At 39.3% G+C, this 18,133-nt stretch overlaps 1 protein-coding gene across 1 annotated transcript in view; it reads left to right on the forward strand.

The window, feature by feature from the left end:
- The first annotated feature begins 3,496 nt into the window (after positions 1-3,496).
- Positions 3,497-18,133, forward strand: part of LOC116034593 (calcium/calmodulin-dependent protein kinase type 1D-like) — a 23,775-nt gene continuing 9,138 nt past the window's right edge. The window contains exons 1-6 of the mRNA XM_031277305.2: positions 3,497-3,610; positions 5,279-5,390; positions 15,856-15,981; positions 16,339-16,413; positions 17,155-17,293; positions 17,608-17,731. Coding sequence (XP_031133165.1) covers positions 5,305-5,390; positions 15,856-15,981; positions 16,339-16,413; positions 17,155-17,293; positions 17,608-17,731 — 550 coding nt within the window. The 5' untranslated portion in view covers positions 3,497-3,610; positions 5,279-5,304. The remainder of the gene's footprint in view (positions 3,611-5,278; positions 5,391-15,855; positions 15,982-16,338; positions 16,414-17,154; positions 17,294-17,607; positions 17,732-18,133) is intronic.

Here is an 18,133-nt window from a genome sequence, read left to right on the forward strand (position 1 = left end):
TAGTGGCACTTCAATGCTTTGCTTTTTTTGTAGTCTCAAGAATAAAATATTATATTGTGTCATATGTGTTATTCTACCGGTACCGGTATATGTTTTTTTATTTATTATAAAGTATTATATATTGTTTTAGTTCTATTCATGTCTTGTGATGTCATGAATAGAACTAAAACAATGTGTCTTTAGTATGAAGGACCTTTACATACATTTAAAAATATTACAAACACTTTATATTAAATCCTGGTTAGCCTGCAGCAGAGTTGTCCATGCTGTGGTGCTGATAGCACTTTTAAGCCCTGTGTTTATCCATAGCAATGTGCAAATGTGCATTTTGTATTTTCAATGAGTTCATTATTCAAGAGGAGGCCAAAGTCTGTAAGAGTCATAATAAAAGAACATGTCAAGCTCTTTTCAAGTTGGTGACTAACTATGTTGTTAAATGTTATTGACTCATGATGTAACACACATAGGCTACTGTATCTGGCCTGAAGTTTAACTGAAGTAAACTGCTGCTAAGCAGGGCTGCACATGAGCACATATATACAAAATGTGACATTTCTTAGAGTTCCTTGATGTGTTTTAATAATTGTTATTTTAATAAACAAAATGATGCTCTCTTTAGAAACTAGAATGGTCATTTTCACATATAGATCTTTTTTTTATTTGATCCCTAAAGGCTTTTGCCATTTTTATGTGATTTAGCCCAATATTGGCTATGTTTGAACATGAGCAAACTCTTGTTGCTGATATTTGCATTCAGACAATGTTTTGTTTATGCCCTGGGCAGCTTTCACATGTTGTCTGTATACATATTAATCTAATATATGACAACTAATGATGCAGTTATATGGCCTACTGGGCACTACTTTGCATTAGCTGCTGATATACATAATCAGCTTAGCTGTGCTATCATTACCATGCCATTAAGGGATATGTCTCGTGCTGCAACATTACATATCTTCAGGCTAGACTGTTTAAAGTGAAGCATGACCAGATGGAGTGTTGAAATAGCTGAAATTCACAACATGCCCTTTTCAAGGTTTTAGTGGTATGACAAAATGAACAAAAGTGGAACCGTTTGCACATTTTAATCAATTTCATCATGTTGTACCTGGAAAGCTAATGGCCATATGGTTAGGTGATGTAATCATTATGGCAAGAGACAATATATGTGCATGTAGATGATCACATGCAATATTGCTGTTTCAGTGGCTGCTGCTGTTTACTGGTATTCAGCATGTGTGTTCAAGTGTAGTGTACATTTTAAATATTTTGAATACAGAGAAACAGTCAGGAATGGAGTGAACACAAGTTTTTAAGGTACTCCGTGCGCTTGCTCCACCACCATTGTGCCAGTTTATAAAACAGAAAGATAAGGTCAATAGAGTAACCAGAACAACCATCAGAGGGGACTGCATAGTTCAATTTAGAAAAAGTTGGATTGGAAGCATAGCTTTTTCTATCAAAGCCACAATTTTTTGGAATAGTCTGCCCAATGAGTTAAGGGAGTGTAATAGTCTCTCCTCTTTTAAAAAACATCTTAAATCTTGGATTAGGGACAATTACAATTGCAACCATACACCACACACTTAAGCCCATGACCATATTTTGCTTTTATTTTTTATTTTCTTTCTTTATACTGTATTTTAGATTGTAATGATGTTGAAGGTTAGATGAGGTGAGCAATATATTGTCTGTTTGAGGGTATATTCATATTGTTTTAAAATTCCTGCTGTATTTATTACATTGCTACTGTATTTCTTAAATTTATAGTGTATTTGTATTGACTTTTGTATTTTAGGGTGCCTGTTAAGACCTGGCTAGGGACAACAGATGGAAACTAGCACTTGTGGCTAACTCTGGCTTATTTACAGCAAGTAATTTGTCTGTTGATCAATGAGCATTGTCCCTATCAAATAAATAAATAAATAAATAAAATAAACACAAGGCCCAGTTATGATGGACAGCTTGATATAACTTTTAGGCATTGCCTTTGACCCGTGCATTTAACACCATAGCCAGTTGTTTCACCAGTTCAAGTGACTTGTTTCATGCCTGTTTGAAAAACCAAAGGGCATTTCTAGCACAAAATAAAGGAATTTTGTTTCCTAAGGATTACAAATGTTGACTTATGGTCAACAGCAACAGATACATATGGATACTGTGATGCACTAATTCCTGTCAGGTCTGTTGGAAATATCAGCATTTATTGAACAAAAATTAATGGATGAGCATTTTAATAACTGATTAATGGTTTAAAAATCTAACATTTACACATTCTTTCTTGTCCAATATGAGGATTGCTGCCTTTCTTTTATTTTTTATTTAACGTCAACATAAAACATCACAATACACTTATATTTTTCTTTCTATCCTTTCTGCCCTCTCCTTTTACCCCCTTCCCATCCTCCCCAGATTGTTGCCTTACTGTTTTTGTAACCTATTATTGCTAAGACTAAATGCCTCTAAGTCTTTATACTGCTGGTCAAATTAAATATGCCATTTGTTTTAAAAAGTAAATCATTTACTCAAATATTGTACTTTTTACACAATTTTTTAGGCACTGCACTTGATTATTTCCATTATGGGAGGCTTCATTTTCATATGATTTGTTCCAAAGGGATTTCTTTCCTTTAATTGTATTTAGCTGATGGCTGTTTTTGTCAGATTTTAGTGACAACAATATATAACCTTGTAATACACATAGAATATATGATTTATTTCTATGCTTACTTCTGTTTAAGTGTCTTCGGTCCTTATACTTTATTTCAGTCTTCCATTCCTTCCTGCCTTCCTTCTCCCTGTCCTTCCGTCTTTCAGTATTTTGTTTCTTCCCCTTGTCTTGTCCCTTCTTTCCTAATTCAACTCACGTGAAAGCCAACAATCCACAAAGCTGTATGCCTTAAGTCTTCACTTCACGGTGAAACAACATGGCTAATGTTTGCCTATAGTGAAACTTTGTTTGCAGGACTTGTAATGGCCTTTTTTGTGCTTCTGCCAGTATTTTACTACGCTTTCTGGCTCTGTGAGCTTAATTGAGATTTCATCATTTTAAACATTCTTTATTGTAGACTAAGCTACAATAGCTAATATCCTCATATGGACAAAATGACCAGCCTTTGAGGAATCACTTGCATACTACAAAAACATGTTGATACAAGACATGTACATACAAAACATGCAATGTACATGGGGTGACATATAGTATGACATTATTTCCAATAGCCTAGATGAGGAAATAGTCAAAATTGAAAATAATACATACAAAAGATGCCTTCACTGTTAGTATGCCAAGACAGAAACAAAATATATTCTCTCAAATACTACGTATTCATTTGCTGAACTAATTAAAAATGATTAAAGATTTTTTTTTTCAAATGTAGTGGTGAACGCGCTTTAATGAATAAAATGAATGGCAAAGATTAGAAAAGATTACATCAGTTTTACAAAAGGGGAACAACTTTGTAAATGGCTTTTGCAGTTTCCAAGAGTCTTTGAATGTAGCATGACTGGACGAGGCCCCGCCCCCTGCTCGTGAAGACTAGCAGCCTAGGTGAAACAGTCAGGTACACCTCGGATACCTCAGGTCACCCAGCTCTGCACCGCTCATCAGGTAAAAGCTAGCTTTATTACAATTTTAAGACTAGAGTAAATCCCTTTGGTGTCGTGTTTGAACTGTAAAGATACAATTAAGACGTATTTGTTCAGAAATACGCTCACATCCTGAGTTATAGATGTTTAAACCATCAGAGATAACCAAACTAACGTTATTTCCTCCAGGAGGTTGCTCGTGCTGACGGCTGATTTCTCATCCCGCCAAACTCCGTTTAGTAATAACAAAATATATTTTTAGCACGAGGACAAAGCTTACGTTAAAAAATCCTTTGGGAGATACTCTTGACTTTGGCTTAGATAAACAGCACATTTTAACATACTGCCTGTCAGTTTTGTTTCCTGCAGTGTATGTTTTGGTGTTTGTTTTTTGGAATCACTAATGTACATAAACGGCTAAAGCCATTTAAAGTAGGCTATATCTTTATCATCTTTTCATCTACACCCCTTGAATTCTGGGTTCCCTAAATTAGTTAATAATGACTAAGCAATAAAACGTTTCAGCTGCCTGAAGAGCCAAAGGTAACTAAATAATTAGAGTCACTCAGTGGGGACTCTGTTCCCCACTGAGTGAAGAGCATGGATACAAATTTAATTTAAAATTAAAATTTTAATTCTGTACTTTGTTTGTAATTTAATTACTTTAACTTTAATTAGTTTTCTTACAAAATTCAAATGGACTCAACGTAGTAATTTAATTTATCATATCAAGAATTCAGTCAATATACAAAGTATACTTCTATCCTGCAATGTAGAAATAAGAAATATCCTGTGGTTCTATAATTTTATTAATGTTTTTTTTTTTTAATAGTATATCAGAATGTAATCTAAAAAAATGTGACAATCATTTTCAGTGATAGCAAGTTTTATGAATTTCACAATTTGGCATATCAATGTTGGATGTATGTACCATCTAATATTGGTGCATTTCAGATATTATTGGAAGGCCTTTTTAAGGCCAGGGTTATCCAATGAGCCAGCTTTTGTCCTATCAGAGAATCAGCCACTAATCTGTTCCCACAGTAGACCTGGGCAGAGAAGATGAACTAACCGCTGCTCTCTAATCCTCAGCCTTTTGGAATCTTGTGTAAGTGATAGGTACTAATGGGCTTTACCCAGTGGGGACTGACCTCAGTCATGGACATGCACCTGTTTATGTAAGCAGAACATGAGGGAGGTGGGGTGACATCTTAAAGGGTTGGGTCAGGGACTTACAGTAGGACTTACAGTTTTTCTTTTCCCTTTTTTTTTACTTAAAATGTTTAGAATTTTAAAAATAAGTCAGAATTCTGACTTAGAACTCAAATTCAATTTTCAAATGTGGCCCACATCCTCTTCCGTATAAAAGGTATAAATAAAGTACATAAAAGTAACTCATCTGACTCAGTTATATGTACGCAGTTAAACTCGTACAAGAATTCACAGAATGTTAGCTTAGCCCATTCATATGTAAGGAAAAGAGACATGTCAAAGTGGGTGCACAGTACTCAACAGTGCAAGCATTTTGTTGAGAAGAGACACATATTTATGTGATACTGATCAAATTAAAATCATTCTGGGTTTTTAAATCAACACTGGTGGCCTTCCAATCTCAACTTGATGCATGAGGATGTCTCAGTGTTTTTAAACCTATAAGAAATGTAAATAATTGATGTCATCTGTGCTTCAGGAGTCTACGGCAACGTCAGAGCCAAGATGGGGCGGAAGGAGATCATCTGCAGCTGGAAGAAAAACACCAGTAATATCAAGGAAGTGTTTGACTTCATAGGAAAAATGGGATCGTAAGTACTGCTGTTGAAAGTAAAATCAGACGAGAGAAAGAAATGGCGATTGCTCTGTGTGTAAGAAGAGAAGGACTACAGGAGCCAAGATTCATTGACAGTTAATTGCAGCTTGCAAGTTTTTTAGTAACAAGTTAAGACTATTTTAGACAAAGTAGTTTATCTGCCAGCCCTATTGTAAACCCGGAAATGTTGAGTACTCCAAAGTTTTATGTTGGAAGTGTATGGGTCCCCAGCATTTAGAAACTGCTGGATGCAAACTTTCACATAGTGGGCAATTAGCATAATTAGCAATAACTAACAGAATAAATATATAAACATTATAAACAGTAAACATATTTGTAAATCATTACAATCATTCACTGAAATACCCAAGCAGGCCTGCCTTGTTGCACAACATTTTCAGCATGTAGCTTGCTAGCTCAAAGTTGGGGGGTGGGGATGCCGCAGTGGATATGACCCATGCCTTTGGTGTGGGATCCGGGTTCGATTCCCACTGTGATACATTAACCAATGTGTCCCTGAGCAAGACACTTAACCCCTAGTTGCTCCAGAGGCGTGCGACCTCTGACATACATAGCAACTGTAAGTCGCTTTGGATAAAAGCGTCAGCTAAATGACATGTAATGTAATGTAAAAAGTTAGTTTTGTAAGGCGAGAGACATCTGGTGGAATATCCGGCGGCGGCAGTAATTGAACTGTCGTCAATCCAGACTAGATGCTCCCTCACCCCCATCACTTTCAGTGCTGTACACACTAATTTCTTCTTGCTGTGAGTGTGTGACCGGGCTGCAACATCTACTATCATAGCAGTAGCTGGTACAGGCCAGGCCTGCAGCTGCCCAGAAGAACTTTGCTGTACATGGCTTGAATCTGCACCATGGCAGACCTGACGGCATGCTCATCTACAGACTGGCCTGATCCACCAGCTGTGGACATCACTAAGTTTGGATGCGACAAGAAAAAAGGCAAGAAGAAGGGAGAGGAAGTCATCATGCCCGTCGTAGTGCATTCCATTTACCTCAGAACTCAGAACCTCGTGCTGGGAATGACGTCACACCCAAGTTGAATGCTTTCCAATCGGATTTTCATTGTTTTCATTAGCTCTAGCAATGTTAACCATTGTTAGCAATACCAGTTCATAACAGCGCGTTACGCAGTTTTTTTGTGCATTAAAACAAGGTAGCAACAGGTCCACAGATAGAAATTGGACAGGACTGTGTGCACGACTGATTTAGTGAGACACAAATAAGACAGGAGTGCTAATAACTATATGTTACTACAGCTTTCACAACTGTTTATGCACGGAGCAGCCATGTTGGATTTTTTTTGGGTGCGTTTCCGACTTTGACTTCAGAAAATCTGACTTCCGAGTACAAATGGAACGCACTATAAAAATGCAAGCCCCATTGCTCCTCCGGCCCTGTTGGACATTATCAGCTGTAGCTGCAAAGATGGGTTAAAGCCATGTACAACAGCAAAGTGCAACCGCACAGCTACAGACCGGTAAAAAAAATAAATAAAAAACATTGTTTCTGGGGAAAAGAATCGATTTTAAAAATGGTCGCAAAAATACGTAAATTGATTCCCCCCACACCTCCACCCCTAGAGGATATGGTTTATAACCGTGCAGAGTAGTAGAAGTGCAACGTGCTCTTATTTGATGGAAGTTTTCCATTTGTAACATGTTGTGTAACTAATGCTCTGATCATTTCGGATATAGTATACTTGTGTTTTAAGACCTATTCCAGGACTCATATGTTCTACTCATAGAATATATAAAACATGGACGTAGTCTCTGTGAATGCCACCCATAGTATTCTGAAGAGCCATTGTAAAACTCAACCAACTTGGCAGTGTCAGACTCCGCCTAGTCTCACATTGCCAGACCTTCCTCCTCTGGTTTATTGGCAATTTCTTCAAACCAATCACGATCGCCATGGGTGGCGCTAAGTGCCTGACGGAGCCACAGTGCCGCTGCAAAATAGCCTCAGGAAGGAACTTGTTTTGGTGGAACATAGAAAAGTTGTTTTAGTCGTGCAACAGAAAACTCAGATTGGACAGATAGTCTAGCTAGCTGTCTGGATTTACCCTGCAGAGAACTGAGGAGCAGTTAACCATAGTCCTCATAAATCCACCGGAGTTTACAATTACAACACAAAGAAAGCGGAAGGAAACAGACATCTGGCCGAAATGAGGGACATCTGGCGGAATTTCCGGCGACACCGGAGCAATCCCGGAAATTAAACATCGTTGACATAAACTAGACTCTGCCTAACTCCCAGCCAGGGCCGGCCGTATACTTTTGGGGTCCTTTGAGCCCCTAGCCACCCGCTGTCGTCCCGTTAGGGCGTGAAGCAGAGTGGCCGTAGGCTCTGCGCTGCCGCTGGCTGACTCATTTTTTTTATATGTATCATAAATAGGGGTGTAACGGTACGTGTATTCGTACCGGACTGTTTCGGTACAGGGCTTTCGGTACGGTGCACGTGTACACCGAATGGCCGAACGCAATCTTCTGAGTGCGGAACATAGGTAAATTTTCGTGTTTCCACACGAACATATTAAGTGCCGGAAGTCTCCGCGTTCAGCGCAAATCCCGCCCTGCAGCTGATTCTAAAGTTTTCATTGGTCATGTCAATATGTCAATCACTGTACAGATTGCCACCAAACATTGATCTCTAAACCTACCTGCCGTCACTGTAACCTAAACCAATGAAATCGACTGCAGGGCGGGATTTCCGCTGAAGTGGTTTGGGGAAAAAAATAAAAATCACACACCGCGTACTGTACAACAACATACACGGCACGCTTTAGCCCAGCCTCTCGCTAGCTAGCGTCATGGCCAATGCAGACAAGCCCATAGACAGTACGGACAAGCCGGAGCTTGAAGAGCCACCCATATCATTAAGGTCTCCTGTTTGGGAACACTTCGGTTTCCTAGTGAAATACGTCAACGGACAAAGACTAGTCGATAAGACGAAAGCAGTGTGCCGACGTTGCTAACGCACTTGAAAAGGCATCACGCGAGTGTGAGCATCACTACTACAAGGAAAAAAACGACTCTAATTCAAACGCAGCTCCCGTTGGCATTTAAACAGACCTTTGCTGGTAATTCCGATCGGGTCAACGCAATAACGAAAGCAATTGGTGTTTTTATAGCAGCTGATCTACGACCATACTCGGTTGTTGACAAGCTGGGATTGGTAATGCTGCACTGTAATCCATAGTTATTTATTTATATTTTTCATTATATTTTATTATGTGATATTGGTTTGAGACAGAGTATTTTATTCAGTGGAGAACTTTGCAGCAGTATTTTTCTTATTCTTTTTTTATTTTATATATATTTTATTTATTATATTTTATTAAAAAGTGTTTTAAAAAGTGTAAACCAATTGTTAAAAAAAAGTTTATAATAATAAACAACCTGCAGTTTAATGTTTGCATTTCTTTCCCTTACTGTACTGAAAATGAACCGAACCGTGACTTTAAAACCGAGGTACGTACCGAACCGTGATTTTTGCGTACCGTTACACCCCTAATCATAAACGGTTTACATAGTTGGTTTTCCTTCTCGAATGATGAATAGATTGCCGCTGCCTGCTGATGTTAAGAGTTATTTCCTCTCAGGCAGGCGCAGAACGTACATGCTAGTTGGACATCGACTGAAGTCTTTGAGGTGTGTTCAAGGGTAACTTTTTGGGCAAGACACAGGCGACATGAGGAGATGTGAGGCACTGTCAGCCTATGTTGCCATTAGTTTTTTGCCATGTGCTTGGTGTGTCAGTACCTTTTTTAAACTGTCTTGGTAATCTACTCACAGCTGAAACTGCTAGTGAAGGACTTTACATTGTTAAACTGTTGGAAGAAAGTAGGGTCACATACATTGGTACCAAGGTCCAAAGAAACACAGTAATCCTTCTCATAGGACTTACTAGTCAAAAATTATCCATCCAAGCTTTCTGTAAAATACAGTTGTAGCAAAGGATAATAAAACTGAGTTACAATAGATAATACAGAAACAAATAAGGACAGATAAAGTAGCATAAATAAAAATACAGGTTTAAAAATAGCAAATAAGATACAATGCAATACAATGCACCCAAACTTAATAGAACCAGAATGTTGTGCCTTTATGATACTCAAATTACTTTACAAAAAGGAGTAATAAAAAAAAGAAGACGAAAAAAAGAACAACAACAGTGGTGGGTATACCACAACAAAAAATGTCAATAACTTGTCATGTGCCCTTGAGCATCAATTACAGCTTGACAACAATGTCTCATGCTGTCCACAAGTCGAGTTATTGTCTGTTGAGGCATGGCATCCCACTCTTCTTGAAGGGCGGCCCTCAGGCCATTGAGGTTCTGGGGTACAGAGTTACGAGCCTCAACACGGCGACTCAGCTGATCCCATAGGTTTTCTATGGGATTCAGGTCTGGAGAAAGTGCAGGCCACTCTATTTGAGGTACCCCAGTCTCCAGCAGCCGTTCCCTAATGATGCAACCTTGATGAGCTGGAGCATTGTCGTCCATGAAGATGAAATTTGGCCTTTGTTGTTCATGCAGGGGCACAATGACTGGATTAATGATGTTATTCATGTAGTGTGGGCTTGTCACTGTACCATTCAGAAAGTGTAGGGCAGTTCTGTATTGACTAGACACACCTGCCCACACTGTAACACCACCACCACCAAAGGGTCATCTGGTGACAATAGTGGATGATGCATAGCGCTCTCCTTGACGTCTCCAACATCGTTGGCGGGCATCGTTTCTGCTCAATGTGAATAGTCTTTCATCAGAGAACAGCACTGAGGCCCACTGGTCCCTCGTCCAGCAAGACGATGACGCCTATGCCTGGTGGTGTGGTCAGGTACCCTTGCAGGTCGTCTAGCACGCTGACCACGCTGATGTAAACGGTTTCGAATGGTCTGACGTGACACTTGGGTGCCTCTCACCTCCCTTAAATGTGCCTGGAGTTGATTGGCATTCATCATCCGGTTCCGCACGGCACTGTTCACAATGAAGCGGTCATCAGTGTGGGATGTGGCCAATGGGCGTCCACTTCTATGCCTTTCTGTGACTCTTTCAGTCTCTCTGTATCTCTGTTGCAACCTGCTGATGACACTGTGACACTCTAAGCTCAGTGGCCACTTCCATCTGAGAACATCCTGTTTGAAGCCTTGCAATGGCGAGGTACTGTTGATCAATTGTTAGGCGTTGTCTTGGTCTCATGATGTCAAAATGTGAACAGCATGATGAGGAGGACTGTTTAAATACCAATTCTAATTGAACCAGGAAATGTATTGGTCGATTCATGGATCAAACACCTGTTGTGAATTTTTCCGTTCAGCTCCTTGTTAGAGAACAGCAAGTTGTACAGAAAGTACTGAAACATTGAACTGTTGGACATGCGCATTCAAAAGTTTAGAGAAGGTCACATTACATTCACCTGTAAAGGTTATAGTGGATTTTAGGTTCATCCTGAAATTTCCCCCAAAAACCGAATATCCCTGACTTTTTGTGAGTAATGTGTGTGTGTATATATATATATATATATATATATATATATATATATATATATATATAGTGTATATTGAAGCAAACTGCTGATTTTTAATTAGTGGAAAATCACTCACATTATTGAAATTGTGAAGATGAACAGTTAGTAATTTCTGTATTGGTGTTTGATGCTAGTGTTTTTACTCTGTGTGTTCTGAGTGACAGTGTGTGTTGTCTCAGTGAGGGTTGTTCAAAGTGTTTGGCTGCACTGAGTCTGTTTTGAGACGTGTGTGAATGAGTTTTGCAGGAGATGTGAACTGTTTAGCTCAGGTGACTGTTGGTAATGCAGACTGTTGTAGTTAGGGTTTTGCAAATGTGGCTTCAGTTGTGACCACTGTTACACAATCGGCAGCAATCGGAAAAAAACTGTAAGATACACTATCTGATTTTGCTTTAGCTCCAAACAGTTGTTATGATAACTGAGTTTCATTACTACTTATTTCTGTGTTCTATCTATGTGTCAAAGTCAATTTATCAGTCATGAGAAACTGTAGCCAGTGAAAACAGTTATTACAGGAAGGGTCTAACAAAAGACACTATCCAGTTATGGAAGAGAAATAGTAAATTGCTGGAATGCCCTTATAACAGAATAATCCAAACTTTGCATCCACTTTAGATTAGCAAGTGCCTAAAACTTGCAAAAACACTGGTATGGTCTTTGAAATAAATTTGGTAAGTGGTCAAGAAGACAACTGTATTTCTCTCCTGTCCTGCTCAGAAAGAGTTATTTGCTTTATCTGCATTATTTCGAGAAATGTAGTGAGACCAGGTTTCCTTCATATCGCTGTCAGTACAATTGTCTGTAACAAATGGTTGCTAAGGTAACTGTAGGTATTGCTTCCTAAGAGCTCAAAGCTGCTTAAAGCCCTCTGTCAGCAACTTGTGTGTGTGTGTGTGTGTGTGTGTGTGTGTGTGTGTGTGTGTGTGTGTTGTTTGTTTGTGTGAGCATTATGTCAGAACAGCGGTGTGGGAACATCCTAGCACCACTTCATTATAGGCTTTAGAGACTGTATTTGTGGATGAGTGTACTGAAGCTATATGAAGGGATGTGATGTAAGCAGGTGTGTGTTTGTGGCCCTTAATGAATCTGAGCGTGACACCCCTGGTTTAGACTGATTTTTGACGGCAGTCTTTATCAGAGATGTGCTTCAAGATGTTCAAGTTATGTGGTTCTTTAATTGAAGGTGGGTAGGTATTGACATCAGGCCTATACTGTTCTACCTGACTGACAACACACACAAAGCACTGAACTTCAGCTAGCAGCCAATCTCATGGACGTGTCGTGGCAACAAGTACTAGCCAATCACAGCACAGTAGGGCGGGACTTTCTGGGAAAACTGGTGGGGAAAAAAATATTGCCTCCTGGCAGGAGGTGCGTGCCTTCACGGCTCCCAGAAGTCAGGTGTGTTACTTAGCAACTTGTGTCAACAAAGTAATGGCAATTTCCTTTTATCCAGAGCGGGAACATCTATATTTTGTTTAAATGTTTAGGAGACCATATGAATTTAGGAACACATTTCACTAAAAAAAACACTGTCACTAGGAACACAAAAGAGAGTTTATGTTCTCAGATTTCTTCCAGAGGATATATTATATTACAATGTTTCACATGGTTTTATATAGTGTCAGAAACCAGCTCAAAGCATGTGACAAAGAGGGGAGTCCAGACAGGTTAAAATGCCAATGAAAGGTGTATTGATAAAAAAACATGATAACTATTAACAAAAAACATGAGGTGTGGTGAGTAAATAGTATCAGTGGTGTGTGGAGCGTATGGATGAGTGAGGAGCGTATGGATGTATGGAAACTGCAACAAACTTTTGTTGCAGTTTCCATACATCCATACGCAAAACGAACCCAAAACCAGGAGATGTGGAGCCTAGGAGAGAGACCAACACAATGAGACATGGCATGTAGATAAAGCCTTGGATTGAGGCCTAGATTGAGGCCTACCCAGGTTTTAGCCTATTAGCTAATTAACCCTCCCGAATTGCCAGCTCCTGCAGGAAGGCTAGTGAAGCCAAAAGCAGGCAGAAAAGGGAGGGGTAGCCGATAATAACATACAAACCCACATAAATAACATTGATAACCCATGGGTGAAATGGACGCTTAAAACATGGAGAGCTATCATAAAGGAAAATGAACTCGAGAACGATATTATAGCCCTTAAATGGTGCGCTTATGACTCAGAGTTTACACCTAATAAATTGGACTGTAGATTTAAGGACTGGATAGCTAAGGGTATAACAGCCTTATGCAGTGTAATGAAAGATGGAAAATTGCTCAGTTTTGAAACGCTTAAAAGGACATATCTATTAGAAAAACAAGACTTCTATCGATATCTGCAGTTGCGGCACTATGTTGATACGAAGATGAAAAACGTCATAAAGACGAATACATGTTTGACCGAATTGTTTACAAAAGCCTATAACTCAGAAACTGTCGATAGAATTATTTCATGCTTGTATAAGGGACTATTAAACTTGAAACCACATTCAACTCTATATATCAAAATAAAATGGGAGATGGAAGGAGGGATAACTATATCCGAGGAAGAATGGACAACAATATGGAGGTATCAATGGATGTGTACCAGCTCACAGAAATGGAGGGAATTTGGCTGGAAAAACCTGATTAGGTTTTTTATCACGCCCTGTCAGAAGTCCCACTATGACAATAACCCCCTATCTGTTGGAGGAACTGTGGAAATCAAAGTGCAAACCATTACCATGTTCTCTGGGACTGCTCTGTCATGAAGGACTATTGGAGAGAGATACACAAGGCTCTACAAGATATCTTCAAGCGTGAAATACCCTTTGAGAGTAAAACTATGCTCTTTGGATACATACCTGGGGAGTGGCCAAAAAGAGATAAACATTTAAAAAATATCTTGTTGGTGGCCTGTAAAAAGAGTATTACCAGGAAATGGTTATCACAGGAGAGCCCATCTTTAAATATATGGATGGACATTACAATGGACATTTACAAAATGGAGAAGATAACAGCGTTTGTTAATCATAAAATGGAGAAATTTGTTTCATACTGGGAAAACTGGGTCATATATGTCACGCCCCGTAGACCTGATTTTTTTTTTTTTTTTTTTTTTTTTTTTCCACAGACCAGTGATTATGTTGTATGGAAAGGATCACTCCCTACCTGTACATAGTTTTTGCTTGTTTGTTTGCTTGTTTTCTCTTTTTTTATTTTTTATTTTATTGATTTCCCTTTTCATGTTTTCAGATAAGAAAAGCTACTTTGGCACTTGGGGCAGACAACAGATGTAAGATATGTGGTTATAAGATGTATGTGATGAATATGAATGCCTGACTCTGAATGTCAATAAAAAATAAATTACAAAAAAAATAAAAAGAAAAGGGAGGGGTGGTAACAAGCTTCTCCAACAGGCCAACTTCCACTTCATGTAATGTCAGAGTATATACTGTATTTTTAGGTAATGCAGCTTAATATTTCCTTCACACCAAACACACTACAAGAAAGACTATTTAGCTAGTTTTTACCTAGTCTATATCCACAACGTTCCACTTTCGAGATTGCTCTCGTTCTGCCGGATATTCTGCTGGATGTCTCTTTTTGGCCGGGTGAACGTTACCTTCCGCTTTATGTGTTGTAATTCTAAACTCCGGTGGATTTATGATGACTATGGTTAACTGCTCCTCAGATCTCTGCAGGGTAAATCCAGACAGCTAGCTAGACTATCTGTCCAATCTGAGTTTTCTGTTGCACGACTAAAACAACTTTTGAACGTACACATTCCACTAAAACAAGTTCCTTCCCGAGGCTATTTTGCAGAGGCACCGTGGCTCCGTCCGGCGCTTAGCACCAACCTTGACGATTGTGATTGGTTTAAAGAAATTGCCAATAAACCAGAGCACGTTTTTCTGTCATCCCGGAATGCTGTGTGGACTAGCCAGACCCTCTTCCACAGCACTGTGGAGGAAGGTCTGGCAATGCGAGACTACTTTGTACCTGACAAAATACAATACATTAAAGCTAAAGCCTTGAGCAGAGAAACTCCTGCTCGTCAGCCTCGGCCTGGTTTGGCCAGCCAAGGCAGCGTGGCCATCCGAGGCCGGACGAAGTATGCTTGTGGTTGGATTAACCCTGTGCAGAAGTGATGCATCTTACAGTACTTCTGGTTACCCTAAAGCAGGGGTGTCACACTCAACTTCACTACGGGCCACACTGGAAAATGAGAATCACATCAAGGGCCAGACATGTTTAGTTTATTGCTTTTGTTTCATGGAAAAAGTCAAATATCTTTGACTGTATTATTGCCTATATTATTGTCTCATATAGTCTTTTCACTTAGAGTTTACAGTGTACAATTTGGTCAACAAAAATGTCGAAGAAAATGCCAAAAACAATCGGAAAAGCGTAGAAAAAAAGCGACAAAAAACGTAAAAAGTGACTTTATTGTGAACGTAAATTGATATGGGGGCCAGATCAAAACTTGCGAGGGAACAGTGTTGGCCCACGGGCCTTGAGTTTGACACATGTGCCCTAAAGCAAGTGACCAATCTAATGCCTTTGCACTTTTGAGGTCACATCATCTTTGCATTTTGGGGTCACATCACGTCCACAGTTGTTTCAAGGGCTTATTAATATATAATAATCTAGGCTGACTGGATTTTGTTGAGAAGTATGGTAGTATTTGCAGTTACAATTGCAAGTTGCAATTGTCCTTCATCCTGGAAACATTCATGTCTCTGTGTTGACGTAAAGGAATATTGAACCAGAACAGAAACTATTGCCTTAGCTTGTATTGATGGATGAAGAAATACAAACAACATATAGGTGTGTCCTGTATATTTTGCTATTATGTTTGAGCATTTCCACAGACCGATTTCGATTAATTAACTCTTGTCATTACTGTTTTTTTGCAGGGGGTCATTTTCAGAGGTTTTTATGGTACGAGAGAAGAAAACAGGACAACTGTACGCTATGAAATGTCTGAGGAAGAAACACCTTGCTCATAGCAACCTTGAAAATGAAATCAATGTACTGAGAAGGTAAACATACACACACACACACACACACACACACACACACACACACACACACACACACACACACACACACACACACACACACACACACACATACACATACAGGTGATTTCCATTGTGTTCTAGCCAACAGAGAGCAGTGCAGCTGCAGTTTTCTGCCATATAAGAAGTACACATTGACTTACTCTTTAATTGTATTGAATTATATGTGTAGCACCTTCTTACCTTTACAACAACCTGTTCTGACTGAGAAGTTTACCAGGGCCGAGGATAACAGGCAGCATCTGCAACACCGTAAACATGTTACAACTGCCACTGAAGCGAGCAGTGATACCTCAACCTCTTTCTTAACTATTTCAGGATACAGCATGAGAACGTAGTGGGACTGGAGGATTTCTATGAGAGTCGGACACACTATTACCTGGTCATGCAGCTGTGAGTGGACTCATTATTATCACATTTTCACAAATTATTACCTTGGTAGAACCCAATGTTGCCAATGGGTATCCAATTGAGTGTAATTAAATCTTACAATAACAACAACCACATACGGTAAGTGTGCTTCTTTTATATAAGAGTTCCTTTAGAAGTCTTTGTTTTTTTTTTCTTAAATTTACCTTCAAGTCACAGTAATGTTAGAAACATTATTGAAAAAATCCACTGACAGAATCACATACAGCTTTATATTGTACATCTGTGTGTTCCATAATGCCAATAAACCGCTTAACATACAGTTTTCCCCATTTGTTTCCCCTGTAGCTTTAAGCCTGGAATAATCATCTTATTCTACACTGCCTGACTGAGTTTAATACATTCTGTATCAGATTGTTCCAGCTCTTCGTTGAAGCTACAGTATATGAGATTTAGGGCCCTATCTTGCACCTATCTTTGCTAGTTTAAGACCGATGCAGTTGTCAATTTCCCGTCCAGTGCCCATGTCATTTAAATAGCAAATGCACCTGCGCCCATCTGGCGCATGGAGCCTTTTTTCCACCGTTAAACTAGCAAAAGTAGATTTGTACACGCCCACATTGTTGTCCAGCAGAACTTTGTTCAAGTAGTAGGTCGAATTGGTTAAAGAAGGCAACAAGATCCCAGAGAAAGATAGAAACATTGATGATTTTCTTTGTGTGTGTGTGTGTGTGTGTGTGTGTGTGTGTGTGTGTGTGCGCGCAGGGTGTCAGGCGGGGAGCTGTTTGATCGCATTTTAGACAAGGGGGTTTACACCGAGAAGGACGCCAGCACAGTGATCCAACAGGTGCTGCAGGCTGTCAGTTACCTGCACGAAAACAGCATTGTACACAGGGACCTTAAAGTAAGAGACACACACACACACACACACACACACACACACACACACACACACACACACACACACACACACACGCACACACACACACAAATGAACTACATGACCAAATTACCAAAACAAATTATAGTAAAAGAAGTTTAAGCAGATGTTTTCTGAATGTTTTCTGAAGTACTGTATGCTTTAATTAAATGACACTTTAGGTTTAAATAATAAACAATCATATAATTAAATGCATTAATAAATGTACATAATGTTCTCTCTTTTCTCCCTTCTTTTACTTTGTACCATTCTCTCTCTTTCTCTCTGTCTCTGAGCAGCCTGAGAACCTGTTGTACTATAATACAGATGAGAATGCTAAGATCATGGTCAGTGACTTTGGTCTGTCTAAGACGGTGGAGCATGGTATGTTGTCCACAGCCTGCGGTACACCAGGATATGTTGGTGAGTTATTGGGGACGGGCCTATACCTGATATACAATTGTACATTTAAATAACACACACAATAACACTGAGAAGGATGTTTTTTTTCCCCGTCAGTATAATTCAAGACTAAATTACAATCCACTGTTATGTAAGTGGTGTACCTGTGGTGATGACAAAAAGAAAATGAATCCAGAAAACTAAAAGGAATCATTAAAGTAATAAACCCAGCAAGGTTTTCCAGCTCCTCCTTGGGGTTCCAAGTCAGATAAGATATACTGTATAATCTTTCCAGCGTGTTCAGGGTCATCCCTGGGGTCTCTTACCAGTAGGATTAAAAGCTCCAGAGAAAGGCGCCTAGTTGGCATTCTGATCAGATGCCCCAATCACCTCAACTGGCTCCTTTTTACGTAAAGGTGCAGC

Source organism: Sander lucioperca, chromosome 6 (genome assembly GCF_008315115.2).
Source record: "Sander lucioperca isolate FBNREF2018 chromosome 6, SLUC_FBN_1.2, whole genome shotgun sequence".
Taxonomy (NCBI): Eukaryota; Metazoa; Chordata; class Actinopteri; order Perciformes; family Percidae; genus Sander; species Sander lucioperca.